This window comes from Lissotriton helveticus, chromosome 9, assembly GCF_964261635.1.
Source record: "Lissotriton helveticus chromosome 9, aLisHel1.1, whole genome shotgun sequence".
NCBI lineage: Eukaryota > Metazoa > Chordata > Amphibia > Caudata > Salamandridae > Lissotriton > Lissotriton helveticus.
In genome coordinates, this window is record NC_136070.1 from 248,873,665 (window position 1) to 248,899,068 (window position 25,404).

General features: G+C 45.2%; 1 protein-coding gene across 4 annotated transcripts in view; it reads right to left on the minus strand.

Moving 5' to 3' along the window:
* Positions 1–25,404, minus strand: part of ENTPD5 (ectonucleoside triphosphate diphosphohydrolase 5 (inactive)) — a 372,723-nt gene that overhangs the window by 58,401 nt on the left and 288,918 nt on the right. For all 4 annotated transcript variants that reach the window (XM_078659868.1, XM_078659869.1, XM_078659871.1 and 1 more), the window contains one exon: positions 16,086–16,187. In XM_078659868.1, the coding sequence (XP_078515994.1) occupies positions 16,086–16,187 (102 nt within the window). The remainder of the gene's footprint in view (positions 1–16,085; positions 16,188–25,404) is intronic.

Genomic DNA, 25,404 nt, shown 5'->3' on the forward strand with positions numbered 1-25,404 from the left:
ATGGACTGGTCTACCTGAAAGGGAATGACGACTTTCGGTAGAAAGGAAGCTTTAGTGTGTAGAACCAGCTTATCTGGATAAATGTTCAGGTAAGGAGGCTTGGATGATAAAGCCTTAAGCTCACTGACCCACTGGGCAGATGTTATGATGGTAAGGAGCCTGAGAGGACAGTTGTGCAAGCCCAAAAAGAGAGCGCACATCAGGAAGGTCAGGCTGACAAGAAGGTCCCAATAAGGCATGAAAAAAGGAGAAAGAAAAAATATATGTTGCAAACCTTTCTAGAACCTATATATAGCAGGGGATTTAAAGAGAGATGGGTTGTCATGCAGAAAGGCAGCGATAGCAGAAAGATAACCCTTTAGGGTGCCCTGAGCAGAGCTTTGCTGGGCAATGGAAAGAATAAAGATAAGAACCTGAGAAAAGAGCAGAAAGGGGGGGGGGTCAACCTGCTTTTCTGCACACTATGCCACAAACTACCTCCAATGGCAGGAGCATAGAGATTTGTTGGAGAGACTCCTGACTGGCAGAATATTATCGCAGAGTTCAGGCGGAAAGTTGAAAGCGGTCAACTGTCGCCGTTGAATCTCCATGCAAGAAGTGTTGATAGGTTCAGTTGGAGAACCCTTCCGTGCTGCTGCAGCAGAAGATCCTCCCAAAGGGACAGCCTGATCAGAAGACCGATGGCAATGCTCAACAATACCAAACTCACTCAGCCCACTCCGGACCCACAAGTATTACTTGGGCCCAGTAATTCTTGATCTTCTAGAGGGCTCTGGGCAGGAGTTGCATGAGTGGGAAGCCGTAAGGGAGGCCTGAGCACCACTCAAGTCAAAAAGTATCTCCGAGTGAGAGCCACCTTGAAAACTTCAGTGTGCAACACTGCTTACATTGCGTGATCTCGGCAGTGGTGAACAGATCTAACCAAGGCTCTCCCACTGCTGAAAGAGACTTTACAACACCTCCAGTTGGAGGTGCCATTCGTAATGCGCATGGCATTTGTAGCTCAGTATGACCACGCTGGCATTCAGAGACCCCTGCCAGGCGTTGAACCACAAGGGAAATGCCCTGACATTCCAGCCATGCTTAGTGATGCAGGGCCTCATGACAAAGGGTCTAAAACCCACCCCGTCCTGGTTGTTGCAGTACCACATGGCGGTGGTGTTGTTCGAGAACATCAGCATTAGCTTTCCCTTGATGAAGGTTAGAAAAGGTGTTAATGCCAGCCGGACGGCCCGGAGCGCCAGAAGGTTGATGTGGAGTCCGAATTCTGCCATAGAACAGAGGCCTATTACCAGATGGATGCCACATACCAGGATTGACGCATTTGTCACCACTGTGAGATCTGGTTAAGGAAGGGAGAGGGATCTGCCGCTGACCCAACTGCGGCTTGTTAACCACCACTGCAGACGTTTTACAGTTCCCTCCGAGATCTGGACCATGTCGGAGAGATTTCCCTGATGGTGCATTCACTGGAACTTCAGGTCTCACTCCAGAGCCATCATAGGCCAGCGGTCATGTGTATCAAGCTGGATGCAGGAGGCCATGAAAGGCCCTCAGCCTCCAAGTCAGTCTCACCGAAATCCAGGAAAGAGACTGAAACATTGGTATCATGACCTGAATATCCTGGACTCGCCGTTCTGGGAGATGAGCCCAAAACTGCACTGTGTCCAGAACAGCTCCGACAAATGGGAGAATTCTAGAGGGAGTCAGGTGTGACTTCGGCATGTTCATAGTGAACCACTGGCGTGAAACCAGTAAGGGCCTCTCCCAGGCCCGTGGGACCCAAAGCCGCAACAGGGGGAGCAGGCTGCTCAAATATGTGGCGCATGGGCTCATAAGAGTCGGGGTATTTCCTGGAAACTCTGGGGACTGCGGAGCTGACACAGCTCTGGCTCAACCACTGAGCCAGGCCTCGAATGGGACCGCTCCCTTGTCTTCCGACGCGAAGTTGAAGCCTTCGTCGACTGCTTGCTTTTTTTGATCTGTGGGACTAACCTGAGAGTCCCGACAACTTGGAATATGATGAGGATTGTGGACTACATGAGCGATCCGGGGACAATCCTCTCAAGCAAGATAGAGAGCGTCGCATCGTCGCTGTGGGTCGGCAAGGAGCTTGAGGGATCGGTGCCTCAAAGCCTCAGGGTGCATGACGCGGCAATCGGCACAAGTCTTCACGTCATGGTTACGTTCCAAGCACCAGAGACATACAAGGTGCAGGTACGTCCCCGACATCTCTGACAGGCACCACAGGACTTGAAGTCTGTCTTCCTAGTGGATATTCCTGCCCTACCAGGAGAAGAACTCTCAAAAAAAGCTTTGATAAAACATTGAAAAAGTACAGTCAAAAAATGACTAAAGGGGTAACTCACTCCGGATCTGTGCTGACTGGCGTGGAAAGAAAAGAACTAACATTTGCACACTGGGATGGTGCCTATATAGGCCCTGCACTTGTCACATCTGGCACGGATGATAGCGATGCTGGCAAGCAGAGCCAGGAAATGCCACCTACTGGTACGTAGGGGCAAAGCTCAAGAAAAGAAATTCCAGATCCAGTCTGATGCCTAGGGATAATTCGAAGGTAAGGAATCTGCGGCTAGCAGTCTCTATCATTTAGGGTATATTTTAGATAGTCATTTGGGAGCGAGATACATTCTATACAGGAAATAATTTGTTACATTTTAAATATCACATTCCTAGAAACCATAGGGGTTTGTCAAAAGATTATTGCCAAATTACTTTCATTTAGAGACAGATTCTTGGCACCAGTTAATTTAGGTATTATTTCTCACAGTTCAATACTTTATTTTGCCACAGTCAACAAATGATTAGCAAAGTGCTCTTTTGTCACCCCATGGAGAGCTTCCTGTACTCACCATAAAAGTAAAAACTTGATACTGCACTGCTGAAACCACCACGGATCACTAAATGTCTTAAGAATTAAGAGCGGTGATCCATTTTTTTTGCTGTTTCTTTTTTGATTTAAGCAAAAAATGTTATGTTTTATCTCATAATATCCACATCTCAATAGCCTGTTGCTTCACGGTTTCCAAAATGCTCACTCTTGGTCCTCACTGAACCAATTTTTTGGGCAAAGTTCTGCAAGTCCTGAGGCTAGTGCACTGTATTCATCGGGGAGCCTAGGGACATCTCAGCATTGAACAGAACTCCCAGTTGTTTTGATGTTAGTCTCAGATCAATTCCCAGGGCAATGTGAATGATAGTGTGCCGATTATGGCTGCGGTCCTTATATTTAGTACCTCTGCACCTGGCTACTACATAAAAGTACTCAGAACAGGTTGTGGTAAATAAATAATTAATTACCGGTTCTATTTTTGACTGGATACAATATAAACTGATAGCTCAATAAATAAGAGTCAAGATACGAGGTAGCTGGAGTATACAGGCTTTAATTAAGCATAAAAAGGACAGAAACAGGACAGCCTGCATGGGAATAGGATGGCAGGGCCCGGCAGCTGCCGGGGCAGGATCTGGGAATGGCTAGCCAACTTTAATAACAGTGCACAATATTTATAGTTAAACAAATACATTGTATTCAATACAGTAGGCGTAGCAGTAGGCGGAGTTTGTAGCAGTCGCGAAAGATAAGGCATAAAGTGGGTGTAACAAGAGGTGTGTACAGGGCGTATACATAGACATGTGATGCAAACGTAACAGAATATGTCATAAACGGGGCGGAAACATGGAGGGGGCTACCTGAGCAGCTGGGACCTTTGACCTAGTGGTGCGCGCAAACTGACAATGACGTGTTACTAGGGAGAGCTGGGGGGCTATGACTTCTGCGCTAGAAGAGGAGACTAAAGTCTGGAGTGTCAGAGCGACATGTACCTAAAGCCTATCTAGTATCTAGTGTTTAGAGAACATGTTGATGGAATCCAAGAGTTATCAGAGTAAAGGCTAACAGACATTAAGACTGGTGCATGCATAATTCTACATGTAGTGTGTGTGCGAGGAATATTCTATGAATATTAATACAGTATTTCTCTTACATGGAGACATAAAGGCTAGACCATGACGGAAACTATTGATGCGATTCAGTAGCTTAGGAATGCAGAGAAGGAGGGCTGGACTGATAACTAGAATCATAACATACTCTTGGCAGACTGGGAGGCAGAGCCAGGCCGAGCTGGGCACTGCGAGGCATGAAAGTAAGCTAAGGGTCAGGGATACAGGTGGGGGCTGTATCGCTCCTCGGAGAGGGTTCAGGAAACAGGAGCTGAATCTGAGTCCGGGCCCTTTTGAGGCCTAGAAACGGGGACAATTCAATGAATTAACGTGCACACTGTAAAATGTGGCAACGTAGGATTACATAGGCCTGATATTCGTTGTATTCACGAGAACTGGAAACTGACATACCAGAGATGGACACAACTGTAATTGCGTCTTTAATCGATCAGAAGGGAATACATGCATATCGATCATGCACATATAGCATAACATGGGGAACACGTAGGCACATATAACATGGCAAAATTTACTTTTCCACATTCCCTCCTTGTGCCCTACGTTTCCATCAGGAAACATCAATGTTCATGATACCATCTATCATTTCATATAGCATAATTTGTTCGTCTCGAATTGTCTTGGAACGGGATTTAGGACTAGGAATACAAGAGGTAGCACAAATGCCGCAAATCGCAGGGCCACATTGTATACAGAGGCAGCAACTGAAAATGATCATTACTGCAATACCTAGGAATGACAATACTTTCCATCCCCAGGCAGATATAATACTCCAGAGCCAACTGGACCATGTCCAGGTGCCTGGATTCTGGTGTAACTGATGGGCAATTTTATGAAGTCTGGTTATAGCTGAATAAACAGACGGCGCGTTATTAGGAATGAAAATGCAGCAACTAGATCCGATGACTCTACATGCTCCTCCTCTATCGGCCAATATGACGTCAAGAACGAGACGATTTTGGAGCACGACAAATCTCATAGCAGATTGCTCTTCGGTTAAGTTACCTAGAGCAGAAGTAGTCTCATTCACTACTGCTTCGAGGGTTCTGGTTAACCTACGTATTAACTTACTATTCTGGACAGGTCCTATAAAGAAGAAGAAACCTTTATTGAAATCTTGATATTGTTCTAGAGTAGTTTCAGTTTGATCGACAATTGGGGACTCGATCTCCCTTCTATGTCTAATGTGTATTAGATGTGTGTTTCTATGATAATCAGATGGGGCTAGAAAAACTGGTGGCAGTAGGAAGGCAATGTAACATGTTCCATCCCAATCGAGGGGCAGACGAACATATGCGGTCTGACCACAAACAAAATAAGAATGACGTGAGGCTTTGAAAATAGATTTCCCACTGTCACTATACTCGACAGTAGTAGTACAATCACTATGTCCTACATGTGCGGAACCATTCTTTCTGACACATAATTCGCCTTTGACTGGTAGTACTGAAATAGCAGGTAAGTCTGGAGTAGTATCAGACTGAACATTCAGGACCATAAAATTCGAAGAATAATTACCTAAATCATATACTTCATTTTCTAGATCTAACCCTGTTCTATGGGGGAGACCTTGCTTGTCTGGGAAACATGTTCTATTCAGAAGGGACATGTCATTGGAGGATGACGTTAACGTGGACCATGCTCCACACGAACCATTATGTGAAAACGGATAAGGAAAGAGTGGCAGAACTCCCTTCGGTGTCTGGAAAGGGGGGAGTCGACCACACACCCAACAATTAGTGGCATTGCTGGTCTGGTGTGAATAGTGTAACATTCTGATGAATGTATTATTTCTCATAGCAAGACGATAGGATAACTCGTGAGGAGGCAGATCACTAAATGTGTGCTCTACTGTGGCATTAGAAAACTTATTTACATGAGAAATTGGAAAACATAAATGCAATGCATAACTTGTGCAGGTAACCATCAAACTTAGAAACAATAGAAAACTTAGAAAAATGATACATCGTATAGAGTTTTGACTAACTCTCTCACTATGGGGGTCTATCTCATACATGTCAGATACCTGTCTAACCGTTTCACCCGAGAGGGACTTAGACAATTAAACTGGCTGACTTATTTTACTAGACCGGAGCTTTAATTTATACTCCTGCTGCGGAGTTTCCTCTAACAGAGGAACTTTCAGTTCGGGATTGAGATTAATGTCTGATTTAGAGTCTTGTTTCAGGCAGTCTTTAGTAATGGAACAGTCTTTGGAATTGTCATTAAAAGTCTTTTTTCGGATCCCATGAAATTTCTTGATATGCGACAGATGGACCCAACCCTTGCGGCCTTCCAACTTCATGGCCGTACGGGTGGTCAGAAGGACTAGTCTCGGCTCCTTCCAGCGAGGCTCCAGCGGACTTGAACGATCAAAGTTCCTGACCAACACGAGGTCGCCTGGAATGACCTCATGTGGTTTCACTTCAGTATTGTCTGGAAATGCGGCGGCAACCTGTGAACGACAAGAGTGTAGGGCAGACATCAAGGAAGCTAGGTAATCTGTCAATATATTACTGGAAACATCTGTAATACTGCGGGGTCTAGGTGTACCCCACATGTTTGGGGGGCGGCCGAATACGACCTCATAAGGGGACAGACCTGATCTGGAATGTGCGACCATGCGCATAAAGAATAAAGCAACTGGCAGGGCAACTAGCCAGTCTACACCTTTCTCTTTACATGTCTTGGCAATACGGATTTTCAGGGTTTGATTATGTCTCTCTACGAGACCGGCTGCTTCAGGATGGCGTACACAATGGAACTTCCACTGGTACCCTAACAAGAGGGAAACATGTTTCATTAACTCAGATGAGAATGGCTGGCCGTTATCAGAATATACGACCCTAGGGAGTCCATAACGGGGGAAGAATTCACGAACCAACTGCTTGGCAGTGGTCGCTGCTGTGTAATCTGGAACTGGATATGCTTCTGTCCACCTGGACAAAGCGCATACAACTACGAGGACATACTTGAAACCTCGACATCGCTCCATCTGAATATAATCCATCTGGAGGACTTCAAAAGGGTGGTCAGGAGGTTGGAATCCACCTTGTTCCACCGGGACACTTTTACCTGGATTGAACTGACAACATATCATACAAGTACGGACTTTCTGCTTGGCTGCAGCTCGTAAGTGCTTGTTGAACCAAAGGTTCTGTATACTGTCTAACATGGCTTTTTCTCCTAGGTGTGCTGGACTATGTGCGGTATTGATAATGACTTGAACCATGGAGTCGGGGAGAAACCATGTGGCTTTTCCCTTCGTCACCCATCCCTGATCTGTCTGGACCCCTCCTTGTTCGGACCATTTCTTAATTTCTTCAGGAGTAGCATGTAACTGTATGTCTATGACATCTTGTGTAGGGTCCTTAACTGTCATACATGTAGTCTGTTCTGGAATGAATGTCTGTGTCTTGTTAACTGGAATGTCTGGTGTCTGAGCTGTAAGCTTGGCTGTTCGATCTGCTAGATTATTACCTTGGGAAATGATGTCAGTAACTTTCGTATGTGCTTTGCACTTCATGATAGCGATAGCTGTCGGTAAATGTATTGCATCTAACAGAGCTTGAATGAGGAGACCATGCTGAATCTTGGTTCCATGAGAAGTCATGAAACCTCTCTCCTGCCAGAGCACTCCGAAGTCGTGTACAACTCCGAATGCGTAACGTGAATCTGTATATATGTTTACTTTCAGGTTCTTGGCACGTATGCAGGCTTGGGTCAGAGCAACTAGCTCTGCTGCTTGAGCAGACAGGGTGTCAATACGGTGTGTTTCAATAACTTCTGTGTCAGTAGTCACTGCATACGCGGCTACTAGTTCTCCTGTACTAGTTCTCATACATGAACCGTCCACATAAAGTGTCAGGTCGGGATTAGGTAATGCAATGTCTGTCAGGTCTTGTCTTGGCTTTGTCATAGTGTTAACTACTTCCACGCAGTCATGTGTGGCAGGATTTGAAGTAACTGACGGTAACAGTGTAGCAGGATTTAGAATGTTGCAGCGTCTGATTTCTATGTGTGGCTGGAACAGTGTCAGTTCATAACCTGTTAAACGTGCAATTGTCAAGTGCTGAGTCTGTGTTCGGTTTAAAAGAACTTCCACGGAGTGTGGGACTTGTACTGTCAGGGAGTGTCCTAATACTATGGAATCACTTTGTCTGATTGCTAGAGCTGTGGCTGCAACTGACTTGAGGCACGCAGGCAAAGCCTGGGCTACTGGATCTAATGTGCTCGAAAAATAAGCACAGGGCTTGTACTGTCCTGCTTGATCTTGTGTGAGAACAGATAATGCAGTACCATTACGTTCTGTGACAAAAAGTGTAAAAGGCTTACTGTAGTTCGGTGTAGCTAGAACAGGTGCTTGGCATAAGGCTTTCTTTAATTCATTAAAACTAAGTGTATGTTCAGATGTCCAAGGGAGGACAGTCGATACGGCTGCCTCCTGTGTCGTTAACTGTATCAGTGGCTTTGCTAGAAATGCATACTGAGGAATCCATTGTCTGCAGTAAGAAGTAAGGCCAATAAAAGCACGTACCTCCTTCTGTGTCTTGGGCTGTGGAAGACTCGCTATTAACTGGATACGGTCTGGTGTCAACTGCCTACCCCACTTGGACAGTAAGTGGCCTAAGTAGATCACTTGCTGGACACAGAACTGGAGCTTCGAAGGGGACACCTTGTGCCCCATCTCGGCTAGGAAATACAGAACTGTAAGTGACGCTCGCTCGCAAGCACGCTCAGAACGGGCTGTGATCAGTAGATCATCGACATACTGGAGCAGGGCAGTGTCTGTTGGCATGTGAATGTTGTCTAGTTGTCTCTTAAGTGCTTGACTGTAAATACTAGGACTTTCTGTGAAACCTTGAGGAGCTCGTGTGAATTTATAGCTCCTTCCATTTAAACAAAAACCGAAAAGGTACTGACTGTCTGGATGAATGGGAACACTGAAAAATGCATTCTTGAGGTCTATTACAGTAAAAAATGTAGCTTCAGAATCAATGGCTGTCAATAAGGATGAAATATCTGGGACTACTGGATACTGAGGTATGATACATTTATTAAGTTCTCGAAGGTCAATCACTAATCGATATACTGGAGGTGCATTTGGATCAGTACGTTTCATGACTGGAATGATAGGAGAATTACATACATTGGAGTCAGTTTCTACAACCACTCCTTGAGCAATGAGCTCATCAATAATTTTGGATAAGGCTGCTACAGCCTCAGGTGGCAATCTGTACTGTCTGATTCGTGGCAGGACAACACCTTGCTTGAGAGTCACACGATGGGGTGTGATTTGCATAAAACCTACATCAGTTGGACCTTGCGCCCATAAATGCTGCGGTACATTGGACAATCTTGGATCAAAATCTCGTAATACATAGTGACCTTTAAAGTCCCTTAAGAACAATCGGATTCCTTCTGGGGAGCAGCAAATTACTGCACCTAATTCTTTCAATGTTTTAATGCCTAACAAATTTTCTGGACATGATTTCGTAAGTAACAAATCAGTAGTTCGGGACAATGGACCAACTTCTAGAGTAACTGGCTTGGAAATCTCGTTAACAATGGGTTTTCCTGAAAATCCAAGGGAAACATTTTTAGAGCCTGAGAGCGGAGCCCCTGGAACCTCGTCATGACTGATAGTAGTCCTACTTGCCCCTGTATCAATCAGAAACTTTCTGTCTTTCCCTAATACCTGACTGTGTACATAGGGACCCTCTTGATCTACAGGTATCTCGATGAGAGGCAAGCCTACCTCCCTCTCTAGGCTGTTTCATGAATACTGTTGATACTCTGGATACTCTGTCTGAGCATACTGGTACATTTGCTGTGTAACATGCTGTGTTGCAGCGATGGGCTGCGATGCTGGAACTGTCTGTTGTGCATTCTGTGATGACGGTGAAGTCTGTGAAACTTGTTCTTGTCTAGGCGGACGTGGTCTTTCTTTAGTCTTACCAGTGGCTATGTTGTGTTTCAGAACTGCACACTCGTTTATAAAATGACCTGGCTGTTTACAATAATTGCATGTCCCTTTAACGGGAGCTGCAGGATGACTGGCTTGATTCGGACCCCTCTTCTGACTGTCTTGTGGAACAGATTGTGCAACTAATACTTTCATTTTCGTATCTTTCATACGTTTCCTTTCGTGTTCTTGCTCTTCCCTGATTCTATTCTGGTGATACTGGAGCATTTGGAGCATTTGGGACGGGGTATTAGCTTGCCAGGTACTTTCGACTTTCAAAACTCGATTTTTAACTTGTGGACTTGAATTCTCGACTAGTTTAGTAACAAAAAGACGAGGGTATGACTCGCTACCTGTCTTCAAACCACTGTTGATTATAAAACATTTTTCAAATCTAGAATAAAAATCACTAGTATCTTCATCCTGTTTCTGTTTGCATGCTGAGATTGCATCCCAATCTTCCTTTTTCGTGGCTAATAATCTTGGCAAAACTTGTATCAATAACTCAGGTAATTCTTTACATTTATCTCCAAGACCGGTACCTGGTACACGTGCATTATCTTCAGCTTCTAGAGCTGTCCAATCTATCTTTTTCTCTCCCACCTCCCATTCTTTTTCCTTGAGTTTTTCATATACCCCTGCGGGCAACAGGACCTTTAACATTTTAATGATATCTGGATACGTGTATTCTCCCATACGGAGCATGTCTTTTAATTCACGGTGGAACCCTGCTGGATCTTTGTCGTGACAGGGAATTCGCTTTTTCATCTCTAAGAGTTCCATCTTGGTAATAGGGGTGTAAACAAATACTCGTTCTAGATCGCCACCCGTTCCTCTAACTGGGTGGACTTCTCGTAACGGATGCTGTCTATCTATGTAAAATGATTTACTATCTGGAGGTGAGACATGAACAAAATGCGGGTTCAGAAACGTTCGGTATTTGTGGCGCTGTTCTAGAATGACACTAATTAAATCGGTACCTAAACCTTTCCATCTATACTGGAGTAACTCGTTCAGAACATCATGTAACGGACCTGGATCAGAATGTTGTCCCTCATACAGTGTAATGAGGTGCTGGATCATATACATACCCACCAGTCGCTGCTCGGCTGGGGGCAGTTTCAGAAACATTTGTGCCACTATTTCGTCTGGAAAAGTGGTAGAATCAGTAATCCATCGGACTGCTGATCGGGCTAGTTCTTGTTCATGCATGGTACTAAGTTCACTATAACCGATTCGTGATTTCAGGGTGTGATCGGTAGCTTGAAATACTTGCTCGAGAGAACCTTGTTCTGGTGCTGGAAGGGAGAAAACTTTCTTGTGTTCTAGGCGTGAATGTCGGTCGGGAAGTCTAGTTCTACCTACATACGCTATTCTGGTGGGATTCTCGTCGTCTACCTCTTCAGTAGAAGAGTTGTCTTCTTTCTCACTTACTTGTGCTGCTTTACGATTGTCGTGTAACCTTATTATTTCCTTACGAATTTTCTTGTACATACTCTCTATACTACTGAGTGTCTTGTGTCTTCCCTCGGCTATATTATCACTCCACCTTGTCAGAACTTTCATTTCGGTCGGATCTTTAGTCGGACAATCTTGTTCCCTTATTAAACAATTGATTAGAAACTTTAATAGCATGAGCTGGGTCTCAGCTTTCCTTAGAGACATGATTTCGCCAATACTTTCTGGATCGTCTCCTGTACGGATGAAACGATATATTCTGTCTAGATCTTCTTTCATATTCGGTAGGGTGTCCAAATACTCGGTCACCCGTCTTACACGCAATGAATATATAACCATATTATCATCGCCTGGGACTGGATCATAACGGCATTCGGTAAGAGCTCGCTTGATATCTGCAACGGACTGATATTTGGGCGTACGCTGTAACGCACGTTCATGTAACTCGACTAATGTTACACGTTTGTGTGGCGGCGGGGTACCAGGAGGACCTCCCCCCGCGGCCCCTAAACTGGAATCGTCGACTGATACTCTACGTGCTGGCAGAGTGACCGATGTAGCGGGCACTTGTATTATGGGCTGGACCGGGGGTACCGTAACAGGTGCTGTAACAGGTGCTGTAACAGGTGCCCCGGTGGCTGGAGGAACAGGTATTACATTATTTACAGGAGCTGGCGGAACAGGATTTGCATATTCTGGGACTGTGTCGTCCAAATAGGACGAGAGAAAAATATCAGCTGCGGTCGGTTTATGACGTAGCTTAATCGGAACTAATGTCGGCGGAAAATTACTGGATGCCTCCGGGGTTGCTTTCGGCAAGCCCTCGGCAAGAAGAGGATACATACCCTTAATGAGGGCATTTCTCTGTCTGTCTGACTGTTCGGCTTTAACTCGTTCACCTATTTCGATTAATTCCCTTTCTTGGGCTCTTTCTGAGGATTCTCTACTTAACTCAGACTTTCTGATTTCTTTCTCTGTTCTTTTATGAGATTCTTTGCGCCATAACTCGATGGCATCTTTCTGGGACTGTCTGGATTTCTTTTTCCATAATACTTCTTCTACTCGCATGATGCACTCGGCATCCCATGTACCTGATACAGGCCATCTATATTTCTCTTCTAGATCTTTAGTATACTCGACCCATAAGTCTAGATATAATATGGCACTTATGCCATGCTTATGATACATAAAATGACCTGGACTGTCCCTAGGCGGGACAGGAACTGCTTCCTCGAGCAGACCTTTTCTAGTTTTTAACTGACGTAACTTAGAGAACAAAGGCATAACTAAGACTGGAATCTGGACACAATACAATACACGATAAACACAATAATAACTTTAAGAAAAACAAATCACTCATACCACGACATTGAAAACACATGGAATAACATTTATAATAACAGTTCGGACAAAATACTACCTGGAATACTGAGAACAGAAAACACATGAATTTCTCGAGAACAGAACAGAACTTACTGGAATGACTAGATGCACTGCTAAAACAGTACGAAACTTACCGGTCTCATAAAGAGACACGTCAGGACCCGCATCCACCTAGATGGACACTTCGTGTTGGATCTGTGTACCCAAACCCACGGACCAGAGACAAATTACTTGACCCTGTCTAGATACTACCCCAGCAACGGTACTCACCGGGCAGCAAGAACGGAAGGCCTCGGACTGGACTGGACTGCTACGACGACGGACGGACGAACTTCGGACTTCAGTTACAGGTGGGCCTCCGGATACCTCGGACCTTGGACTCTCGGCTTGGGCTCTGGTCGGGACTCGCCGCGTTCCTCCACCGCCTCGTCTGGATGCTGGACCGCAACCTCCGTCTCCTCCGTGGGCCTGAGGGATACTTGAAGCAGAAATATCTGCACGTGCACGGTATGGTTCCGTCACGGCTGCAGAGGATCAGGGGGCCTGCGTGGCTTCTCCGGCGCGTGGGGAAAGGGCAAGTCCCTATTCGGGCGCCATTATGTGGTAAATAAATAATTAATTACCGGTTCTATTTTTGACTGGATACAATATAAACTGATAGCTCAATAAATAAGAGTCAAGATACGAGGTAGCTGGAGTATACAGGCTTTAATTGAGCATAAAAAGGACAGAAACAGGACAGCCTGCATGGGAATAGGATGGCAGGGCCCGGCAGCTGCCGGGGCAGGATCTGGGAATGGCTAGCCAACTTTAATAACAGTGCACAATATTTATAGTTAAACAAATACATTGTATTCAATACAGTAGGCGTAGCAGTAGGCGGAGTTTGTAGCAGTCGCGAAAGATAAGGCATAAAGTGGGTGTAACAAGAGGTGTGTACAGGGCGTATACATAGACATGTGATGCAAACGTAACAGAATATGTCATAAACGGGGCGGAAACATGGAGGGGGCTACCTGAGCAGCTGGGACCTTTGACCTAGTGGTGCGCGCAAACTGACAATGACGTGTTACTAGGGAGAGCTGGGGGGCTATGACTTCTGCGCTAGAAGAGGAGACTAAAGTCTGGAGTGTCAGAGCGACATGTACCTAAAGCCTATCTAGTATCTAGTGTTTAGAGAACATGTTGATGGAATCCAAGAATTATCAGAGTAAAGGCTAACAGACATTAAGACTGGTGCATGCATAATTCTACATGTAGTGTGTGTGCGAGGAATATTCTATGAATATTAATACAGTATTTCTCTTACATGGAGACATAAAGGCTAGACCATGACGGAAACTATTGATGCGATTCAGTAGCTTAGGAATGCAGAGAAGGAGGGCTGGACTGATAACTAGAATCATAACATACTCTTGGCAGACTGGGAGGCAGAGCCAGGCCGAGCTGGGCACTGCGAGGCATGAAAGTAAGCTAAGGGTCAGGGATACAGGTGGGGGCTGTATCGCTCCTCGGAGAGGGTTCAGGAAACAGGAGCTGAATCTGAGTCCGGGCCCTTTTGAGGCCTAGAAACGGGGACAATTCAATGAATTAACGTGCACACTGTAAAATGTGGCAACGTAGGATTACATAGGCCTGATATTCGTTGTATTCACGAGAACTGGAAACTGACATACCAGAGATGGACACAACTGTAATTGCGTCTTTAATCGATCAGAAGGGAATACATGCATATCGATCATGCACATATAGCATAACATGGGGAACACGTAGGCACATATAACATGGCAAAATTTACTTTTCCACAAGGTAACAGTGTTTTTTTGTTAAATCCACACCAACGCTCCCAGTTCTTTATCAGTGATGGGAATGCTCTCTGGAGTGCTCTTTTATGGATAAATGGGAACATGCTGATCCATTCTACCACACAAGGTACATATCCTTTATCCTGGATGAGACCCATTCCTAGCTTGTTTGTAGACACAGGATGCAAATATTCCACACTAGACAGCTATAATTACATAACTTTTCTGAAACGCACAAGCTCTGCCTGCAACCTCTTATCGCTCACCCCTGTCTACAAAACCTCAGACAGCTGTCTGTGATTTTTATCACTCTGTACCTAGGTGAGTTTCTCTTTGTCTAAGGGCCTCAAGAATCAGCACAAAAGCGCATAACCTACACTTGTTAACAGAGAAAATGTTCTCTGCTGGCAGAAGGGAGAGAGTGAAATCATTGGTAAAAAGAAGCAGTAGGGGAGAAAAGGGAATGAAGGCTGTTGGGCAATGCCCAGAGCAGCCACCCAAGAAACCTAGAGTCAAGCCTAAAAGAGTGGAAGCCTTCGCCAGGCTTTCCATCAGTCAAGTGTAAGGCATACCTTATGTTTGAACAAGAAATGAAGCAAATTAAATTAAGTTTCTGCATAAAAATGTCTGTAGTTGGTCTTTTGGAAAGATCTTTATTTATAACAACACGGGACCTGTTCCTTTCGGTGATACAGTTACCCTTGGTCAATCCCTCCTATCTCTTTTGGAAAGATCAACAACAATAAACTAGGCAAAGTAAAAAGGGGAAAAGGGTTGGTAGATGCAACAGTTCATACAACTCTTTCCTCAGCTCTGGGCTTTACAAGCATATTGATAATTAAGGAGGGAGATGGATTCGGTGCAGGAATAGTAAGTATACAGACTGATGTAAAAGCCCCCTCTACTACTTCCATCGGATCGGTAAGTCAGATATGATAATGTTCACTGCCTTCACCAATTTCACTGCACACCATACCGTCCCATTTTTAATCCCAACTCCTTCCCTTTTACTTTCTCCCAATCCTTGCTTTGAAACACTACTGTAACTGTTCTTTTCACGCACTCCACATTTGTATTTTGGTACTCCATTGCCTTCTACTGCTCTGTCCAGATGTTCTGAAATGACTGGACATGACAGTGCTCTTAAAAAACCAAAATAATAAATAGTCCAGCTTGTAACCACAACCTTTAATACCAGGTCAGAAGAGAAGAAACTTGCTGAGGACTACAAACAATAGCTAATCTGTATGCAGAGGAATGAATAATCCACAAGGTGTGGGTTCCTGCTACCACACAAATGATAGCCCATAGTGATGTAAAAGGGGAGCCTAAGTAAAGTCTGGGGGTAAAATAACAGGACAGCCTCACTGGTATTTGACTTTTTCCTTACATCGCATTCATTTATGCAAGGATGCTATCTTAGGTTTAACACACTGCATCAGCATAGATCCTAACCTTATGGCAATCCTTCAAAATTCTGCCTCTTTGCTTACCATCGGGCTTTCCTCCATAATGGTAATTCACACCTGCAAAGACCCATTCTGCTTCCAAGCCCTGTGGCAAACAAGAGCTGTGCAGCCTCTGCTCAATGACTCCTGCAAAGGAATAAGAAAAGCAGTGTCAAAACCTGAGGGAGGGAGATAAAGAAAGGAAAATGGGAGAAAAGAAGAGAAATTACAACTAATAAAGGTACAGGTAAGGGAAGGACACAAAAGGGAATAAGCAAAATGACAGACATAATAGAGTCGGTAAAAGAAGAGAAGGCATCCAAGAGAGGGCATAAAAGTGAAATGAATAACTCAAGGGAAAAAAATCAACAGTCAGAAAAAGCAGGACAGAGAATGATGGGCAGCAATGAGCAGAAAAAATATTGAGAAAGAGAGAGCACCACAAGATGACAGGAAAGAGAATATTAGAAAGCCATGAGAATGCAGGGGTGAAAAGAAGGGGCCCATAAAATGACAGGTGCAGGGTGATAGAGCACTAGAGGAAAGAAAGGAAGGATGCCGCAAAAGGACATGGTAGGGAAGGGCAAGGATGGAAAAAGGCAATTGTGAGAGTAAATTGAGGCAACTACAAGAGGGCACCGGAAACAAAGGCCAGCAGCCATTAAACGGTGCAAGCCTTAAGAGGTCTGGGAAGAAAAAGAAACAGCCACAAATGGGCAGTGGAAGGAAAGAGTTCCCTGACAGTATCCAGGGAAAGAGGGAGAAAAAGCCACTGGAGGCTAGGGTTTCGAAGGCGGGGCAAACTGAAGAGGAAAAAAGCAGGAATGAAGATTGAGGAAACAACAACAGCAGGAAAGAAGATGCAGTATGAGACCAAGTTGCTTATCTTAGAACCTGCATACCGGACCTCTAATTTTATCACAAATACTTGACAGAAACCAAATGTTTCTGGGCAAAAAACTATCTCCCTGTACCTAGAACTGTGTGAAAGTAGTACTAAGAAACTTTATGCACAATGCAATGACCCAGCACCAATGAAGAGTTTATTGTGCACTATGTCCACCTCAAAGGCCCAAAGAAATTGGACCACATGCCCCAATACTGTAGAAAGTCAGCTTACACTTATACATACAGAAGAGAGTGATGACAGGCACTCCACACCAACTTGGAGAAATGTATTGTCTCTTGACCAAAGTAACACAACACCATGATTACTGCAAAACTGGAAATCAGGGCAGTAGAAAAACACCAGGAAACAAGCTTCTTTTGGAAGCAGGTGATAAAAACTTCATTAATGATGAAGAACACTAGGTCTTTCCTTGGAAGCCATGTTTGTGGTATACAAATCCCAACAGATAACTTACTACATTAATAGAATAATCTTTGTAATGTTGAGTCCTACTGTTCCTCATCACCGTCCTTACATAAGGGGATGATTCATGCCTTAAAACAGGGGATGATTCATGCCTTAAAACAGGGACGTTGTTTCTTTAAAATCTACATTAACAATCAGTTTTGGCCTCTCACTACCATGGAAAAGCATGTAAGGACCACCCTTCCAATAGGAAATCCCGAAGAAATCAGCAAGGGGATTTTAAATACAATCAAGGCATCTCAACAGACTAAAGGAAGGTGTATGGGAAAGATGTCTGTGATATGAACAAATATGACTCATTGCAATGAAATTTACTGGTAAGGGCATTACCCCCTTATCGCTCTTTCTTGTCAACATGGTGATTAAGGGCCATATGAATAAAGCTTTTTCTGAGGTTGCAAACGGCCTGCTTTGATGATCAGGACATTTGTGGGTGGAAAAAGCTGTACAAAAAGCCTCATTGCGATCTTCAAAATGCAATTTGGCTTTGCGATTGGTATTTGGAATGGGCTTGTTAAGGTGTCCTTTCCAAATACCGATTCACAGTGGTAGGTATTAATGTTTTGCGAATTCCTGTTGCAAAAAATTGATGTTTTACTACCTCCTCGAAGGAGATGGTAACCCATTCGCAAATGGCCCTTTTGAGAATGCAAAGTTTCATTTCTTTTCTTTGTTTTTTTTAAACACATCCTGTTTTCAGTGAAGGAAAACAGGCTGCATTTAAAAAGAATTCTATTTAAAAACCAATCACAGGCGTGGTTTGCTGACCCGAGAAGCGAGCAGGCCACCATCCCAGTGAGACTGATGACGACATTAAATGGACTGTATAGATGAGAAAATTAGTGTTTTTAATCTTAGGAACATTGCTCAACAAATATAAATTTGCACTGTATTCTTTTTATGTCATTGTGTATACTTTTATTGCATTTTAATGTTACATTCATGATATTGTTTGTCCATGTGTCTCACCAAAGGGTTTGTTCAACCGCCCTTTTTTTAATTTAAAACAATTCTTTAGATGGTATACATGTTGTCAACTTGAATAAATATATACATATATGTTTTATCAAACTTCTGGTTGTGGTCAGTGCATTGGGGCTTAAATATATCCTTTGTTCGTCAGTTAACCTAGTTATTTGTAGGTATCGTGTTGCCTAGGAAATTTTTGCATAATCACCATCCCTGTGATGGCAGTGATTCCTAGTGGGTCACAAATTGTGACCGACGTCATTAATGTAAATGAGGAAGGTCTATTTGCTACCACACTAGAAATCACTATTTTAAAAATAAGCGTTTAATACTTTGGGAATTGCGATTTGCTAAGAATCGCAATTCCTAATTTTTGTACATCTGGCCTGCAGTGCCAACATATTGATTATAAAACAACATTAGGTAACATACCTAACATAGGCTGCATACGTGCAAATCTAAATGAATTATATATTTTAGCCAACAGTGTCCCCATCTCATTACTTGACGACAGGGCTCAACAGTCAAAGAAAAAAATCATCAAAAGAGCAAAAAGGGACTTATAAGCTATACGCACCTTCTCTGCACTCCTCGTGGCCAGAAAAAGAAAGAAGATTAGACTCTTCTTTAGAAGAGGGTCTGGACATTGGTGTGGAAGACAGATGTCCTGATTAAGTTAGATATCTGACGGAGGCCTATAGTGGGCTAGCCCTTGAAGAAGGAAACAGAGAGGATCAGTACAAAGACAGGTGCCCTACTCCCAAGGTGGTGCAGGCAATCACTGTGACCAGAAAGTGTATTTGAAGAGAGTAACAGGAGAGGAATATTCTCCAGAATGGACTAGAGAGCAACCAGAAAAGGCCTCTCTTTGAAACTGGGGATTTAACCACTGGTGAGAAATGAAAGAATTTCAGGAAAGCCTAACATCTAGTCTAAAGCCTACTGTGAGATCGGCCAGCAAGATGTCATAAGGCTGAAATAGAGAACCTCAGAAGAACTCCTTACCTAAGGAAAACTATACATTCTAGGGATTCACAGTGTATTAAAAGAAAGAATGAGCATGTAAAGAGGATGATCATGATCAATTGCACAGATGGGAATAAGACCTCAACATTGCTGGACAGCAGCGTTATTTGACATGGATTGCTACTTCTTAGAAAAACTCCTCCTTTGTAGGCCAAGCTGCACAGCCTCCAAACAAGCAATCTTAGGCGAATGATGAAAATTATGGGGTTAGGTCATCAAAGAGGAGATGGAGTGAGGGAGAGGACCTGTATCTGAGATTAGAAGGGACCTCACTTTTCGTGGTCAGATCACTAGGGCCTCACCACATTGTTTGCCTTTTTCTGGACCCTATTTTATGGTGGCTTTAGGACTCTGTGAGCTTTATCACTGCTAAACAGTAGAATAGTGCCTGTGCTTTCCCTCTAAAACATGTGATGTACTCCCAATTTGGCCTATTTAACTTCCCTGTGAGTCCACTGTAAATGGTTCCTAAAGTACACCTATGGCATGGAAAGGGAAAGGTAATATGTGGTCTGTAATTGTATATTTCTCCCACCCACATATGGGACAAAAACCTATTCTTGCCAGAAGCATCACTATGCTCTGACCAATGCATTTTAAATGCTTTACAGTGACACATTGCAGGGAAAACTGCCTTTGAGATGAAGAGAACCCCCTGCTTTTTATAGATTAATAAGGTACTCTTAAAGTGTGCCTTATAAGCCCAAGGGGCAGGGTGCTAATATACAATAATTGGGCACACTACATATTGGGGTTTGTGTGCCATCAGTGAAACAAAAGTCAAATGCTCTTTCACTCTGTAGGCCTGGCCAGACCCTTCTCTAATGTGCCATGATGGGATTAACATCCTTATTTCTCACCTCACCTTAGGAAAGGCCCTGAAAAATTATTTAAAATTATTTCCTTCCAAGGTTTTAAAATCTGACTTAATGGTGAAATCGGATTTTTGTTAGCTGAAGTAGAGCAGTAACTTTGTAAAAATGCACTTTAGGCAGCCTGAGTCAGAACTGGCTTAAAACCAGTTTAGCTGCCTATCACAACTCAAGAACTGGAATACACATCCTTGGCTGGCTGAGTAACGGCTCCGACTCAGTGGACAATGACTTGTCATGGGGACCAGGAAAGGCTAATAGGTGTTAACTGCCAACCACTTAGAAAGGACGAGGTGTCTGGGAGTTGGTAGGAACATTTGATTGAACAAAAGGCAGCTTTACTACTTTTATTGGCTTGGTGATGGGAGTATCTCCAGGCCCCCACTAGATAGTGAGGATATAGACACAACAGGAAGGAAACCAGTCTTAAACCTATCAGGTAGGGGAGTGGGCAAGAAGCTGAAATCAGGGCTCAGTCGTTTTTCTATCTCTGAACTGTGCCCTCACGGCAGCAGTGGGTGTGTAGGTCACAGATAGGTAACAGTTACTATTCTAATTCCAGTCCTAGAACATTTGGGGAAAGGGCAACTTTCTCCTAAATATTCCAGGAGGCATTTTTACTATTCTAACTCCAGTTATGGAATATTATGGGGAAAATTATACATTTCCCAAGTATTTGTAGGAAGGGCTGAAAAGCAGTAATTTTTTAATTGGAAAAAGTGCTGCCCGAGAGCGCAGCTAAGGACAAAAACTAGAAACACCGAAGACAGACCTGCCTGGTGGTAGTCGGGTCCCGCCATCTTCAAAATGGGACTCCAGGGAAATTTGACAGTAAGCAAAGAAGAAATGCTGCAAAACGAGGTGTGGGAACCTCATGGTGGGCGGTTTAAATATTTCACACGGCAGCAATGCCGTGGAAGGCTGCACCACCTCACAGATGAAAGGAGGGGCTGCGTGGCTTGGAACTATGCCAAACTGGCAAAAGCAGCACTACAAATGAGGCTAAATACAACTTGCTCTGCATTTCGGAGGCCCACTGGAGGGTTAAGAAATCAATTTTAATGCTTGGAAACGATCAGAACCCACTGGAGGGTAAGAATATGCCAATTACAAACTGCAAATACCAACATGCATCACGAAAGTCTACTTACTTGAGGAACCCATACTAATGGACTGTGTAATTATCAGCACACTAATGAAGGTGTAATTGGCGCCTCTGTGATGTTTCTAATAATTGCCTATGAATAAGGGGAAAATGTCCTTGAAACGTGTCAGGCAGGAAAATGTCGAACTGAAATACAGCTGCTTGTTTTCCTTTAAATAAAACCGGATGGTTACATTTGTAGTGAGTGCGTCCTCGCTGTATCTGGGCACTTTGGTATATATATATATATATATATATATATATATATATATATATATCTCACAGGGGCTCGCATATTTTACAGTGTTGCCATTAATCAGGTAATTGCAGATGTTGCAGTGATGTTATCAATGGTGTCATTAAATAGGTCATGAGTGTTTTAATATGGGAGGTAAATAGCTGGGCATGGCAAGGGAGTGACTTTTAGTTACTTTAGGGCAGGAGTTCTATTTATTGAGATAACTATATCTGGTAAATGTCAGTGGTTTCGTTGTTTTAACTGACATTTTCACCTAACTAGAACGTTCCTTTAACCTTTGTATTTCCAGTGAATTTTTAAGGGTTTATTTAAATATAAGGTAAAGAAAAGTTATTAATCTGTAATCAGAGTTCTCTTCCAGTGGAATCCTCATCAAATTCATAAGCATTGAATAGTCTCGCCCATGTGTGGGGACTTTTAAGCTTATACATATATGCACATCTAACTTTGTACACTAGCATATTACATAAATGTTTGCAGCCTAAAGAAAAGGTAAACAAATAGCCAGATTTCATTTAATTAAAAAAAAAAAGACAATTATGTAAAAATTAGATTGATTCTTTTCATTGCCTGCCAAGGATTGGGACTGCGAGCTGCATCACCCCGGACTGCTCTTCCCTTTACTTCTCGCGGTACCCGCTTCGCGGGTCCCGCTTCGTTTTGGACTTTGTGTGACTGGGGATTTCTTTGACGCTGCTGAGGGGAAACCTACCTAACGCCCGAACTCCATCTTGGGGCGGTTGTAGGTGCAGGGCTGCGAGCAAGGGTAGGCGCAGGACTACAAGTCCCAGGAGCGCCTGCCCGTCTCCATTGCCACCAGCTGAGACGCTCTCCCTGCAGGCTCCTCCCCGCTTCAGCGCTGTAAAAATCCCCTGTGCCTGGGGCTTCGTTGGATTGCTTCTTTTCATTGCCTGCCAAGGATTGGGACTGCGAGCTGCATCACCCCGGACTGCTCTTCCCTTTACTTCTCGCGGTACCCGCTTCGCGGGTCCCGCTTCGTTTTGGACTTTGTGTGACTGGGGATTTCTTTGACGCTGCTGAGGGGAAACCTACCTAACGCCCGAACTCCATCTTGGGGCGGTTGTAGGTGCAGGGCTGCGAGCGAGGGTAGGCGCAGGACTACAAGTCCCAGGAGCGCCTGCCCGTCTCCATTGCCACCAGCTGAGACGCTCTCCCTGCAGGCTCCTCCCCTCTTACGCACAACCTATAACTAACCACTCTGGTGCCGCTGCGCGGGAGAGCGCCGGGAGAAGCCCGGGACAAGGGCGGGCCCTCTGTGGCCCTCCGTGGCCTGCAGAGCCTGGCCTGGGCAGGTCCCTTTATTCTTACCCATATCGAACAAGTTACTTACCTTCGGTAACGATATATCTGTAAGAAACAGTAGTTAGTATTAGATTCCTTACCTTAGAATATCCCCAGGCGTCAGTCTGGATCCGGAAACTTTTGCGTAGCAGTACCCCTGCGCGTCGGTAGGCGTCGTCTGCAGGCGTCTCCTGCGGCTCCGCGTCCGTCGTCGTCGGCGTGCGCCGTGATGACGTCGCTGGAGTATATAGACGCCGCCTCCGCGCGCTGACGTCAGTTCTTTGTACATAGCTTTTCCGCGCCAGAACACGCAGAGCCATGTGAGAACCAACACTGGTGCCATGTGAAACTAGGGCCCTGAAAGGGATGTCCTTAACCCTAGGTATCAGTTCGCAGAACGGGGAGGATGGGCGGGGCGGTAAGGAATCTAATACTAACTACTGTTTCTTACAGATATATCGTTACCGAAGGTAAGTAACTTGTTCATCTGAAAGAAACAGGTTAGTATTAGATTCCTTACCTTAGAATAGATACCCCAGCAATACCAACCCCGGTGGTGGGTCTGCGAACCAATACAATCCTACACCAGAAAGTCCTGGAGGACCGAACGGCCAAAGAAGCCATCCCTCCGGACTTGACTGTCCAGGCAGTAGTGCCTCGCAAAGGTGTGCAGCGAGGCCCACGTAGCCGCCTGGCAAATGTCCTGCAAAGGGACTCCCCGGCCCAGGGCAGTAGTAGCCGCCGTGGCCCGAGTGGAATGGGCCCTCATCCCAACAGGAGGCTCCTTCCAAGCCAAAGAGAAGCACGCTTTGATGCACAGAACGACCCACCGAGAGATGGTCCGTTTATGTACCGCCCGTCCCTTCTTCGCACCCACGTAGCCAACAAACAGTTGGTCATCCACCCGGAACTGGCGTGTGCGATCCATATAAAATGAAAGCGCACGTTTTGGGTCCAGACGATGGAGCCGCTCTTCATCCTTTGAAGGATGCGGAGGCGGGAAGAAGGAGGGTAAGGTGATGGACTGCCCGATGTGAAAAGCAGAGACTACTTTGGGCAGGAAAGAAGGTCTAGTTCTCAGAACCACCTTGTCTGGATGAATGGACATGAAAGGAGGTTTGACAGAAAGAGCCTGGAGCTCACTCACTCTCCTGGCAGAGGTGATGGCAACCAGGAAGGGCGTCTTTAAAGTCAGGAGACGGAGAGGACAGGAATGAAGTGGCTCAAAGGGAGCACACATCAAGAAGGTCAGAACCAGGTTCAAGTCCCACTGAGGCATCACAAACGGGACAGGTGGATACATGTGTGTGATGCCCTTCAAGAATCTTGTTACAATAGGGGACTTGAACAAAGAAGGTTGATCAGGCAGCCTCAGAAAGGCCGAAAGGGCAGAAAGGTAGCCCTTGATAGTGCCCAGAGCAGAGCCCTGCTGGGCAAGAGAGAGAAGGAAGAGGAGAACCTCGGAAAGAGGGGCAGAAAGAGGATCCACAGCCTTTGCTGTGCACCATGCCACAAATCTGTTCCACCGGCAGGCGTATACCGACTCCGTGGAGGGACGCCTGGCTGCCAGAATCACATCACAGACTTCAGGAGGCAAGTCGAATGGCCTCAACTGTCGACGCTCAATCTCCACGCATGGAGGTGGAGGCCGGACAGGTTCGGGTGGAGGACCGTCCCCTGCTGCTGCGACAGAAGGTCCTCCTGAAGGGGCAGGCGGATCGGGGGACCGACTGACATGCTGAGTAGCTCGGGATACCAGTATCTTCGAGCCCAGTCCGGAGCCACAAGGATGACTTGGGCCCGGTCGCGCCTGATCTTCTTCAGCACTCTGGGCAGAAGTGGTATAGGCGGAAAGGCGTATAACAGACCGCAACTCCACTCGCGCCGAAAGGCGTCGCCGTGCGAGTGCCGTCTTGGAAACTCCAACGCGCAGAACTGATGACATTGCGCGTTCTCTTCTGTTGCGAATAGATCTAACCAAGGCTCTCCCCATCGCAGAAAGAGGCCTCGCGCCACGTCCGAGTTCAGACGCCATTCGTGATCCATCGAGCACCGACGGCTGAGTTCGTCCGCCCTGGCATTCAGAGAACCTGCCAGGTGTTGAACCGTCAGAGTCACGCCCTGACGTTCCAGCCATTGCCAGAGACGCAGGGCCTCCTGGCAAAGGGTCCACGACCCCACCCCGCCTTGTTTGTTGCAGTACCACATGGCGGTGGTGTTGTCCGTGAACACCTGCACTACACTCCCGTTGACAAAGGGGAGGAATGCCTTCAGTGCCAGACGAATCGCCCGTAGCTCCAACAGGTTTATATGGAGCCGGGACTCCGCCGGAGACCAGAGGCCTCTGATCTCCGCCTCTCCCAGGTGGCCTCCCCAGCCCTGGAGGAACGCGTCCGTCACAACTACGTGCTCCGGTT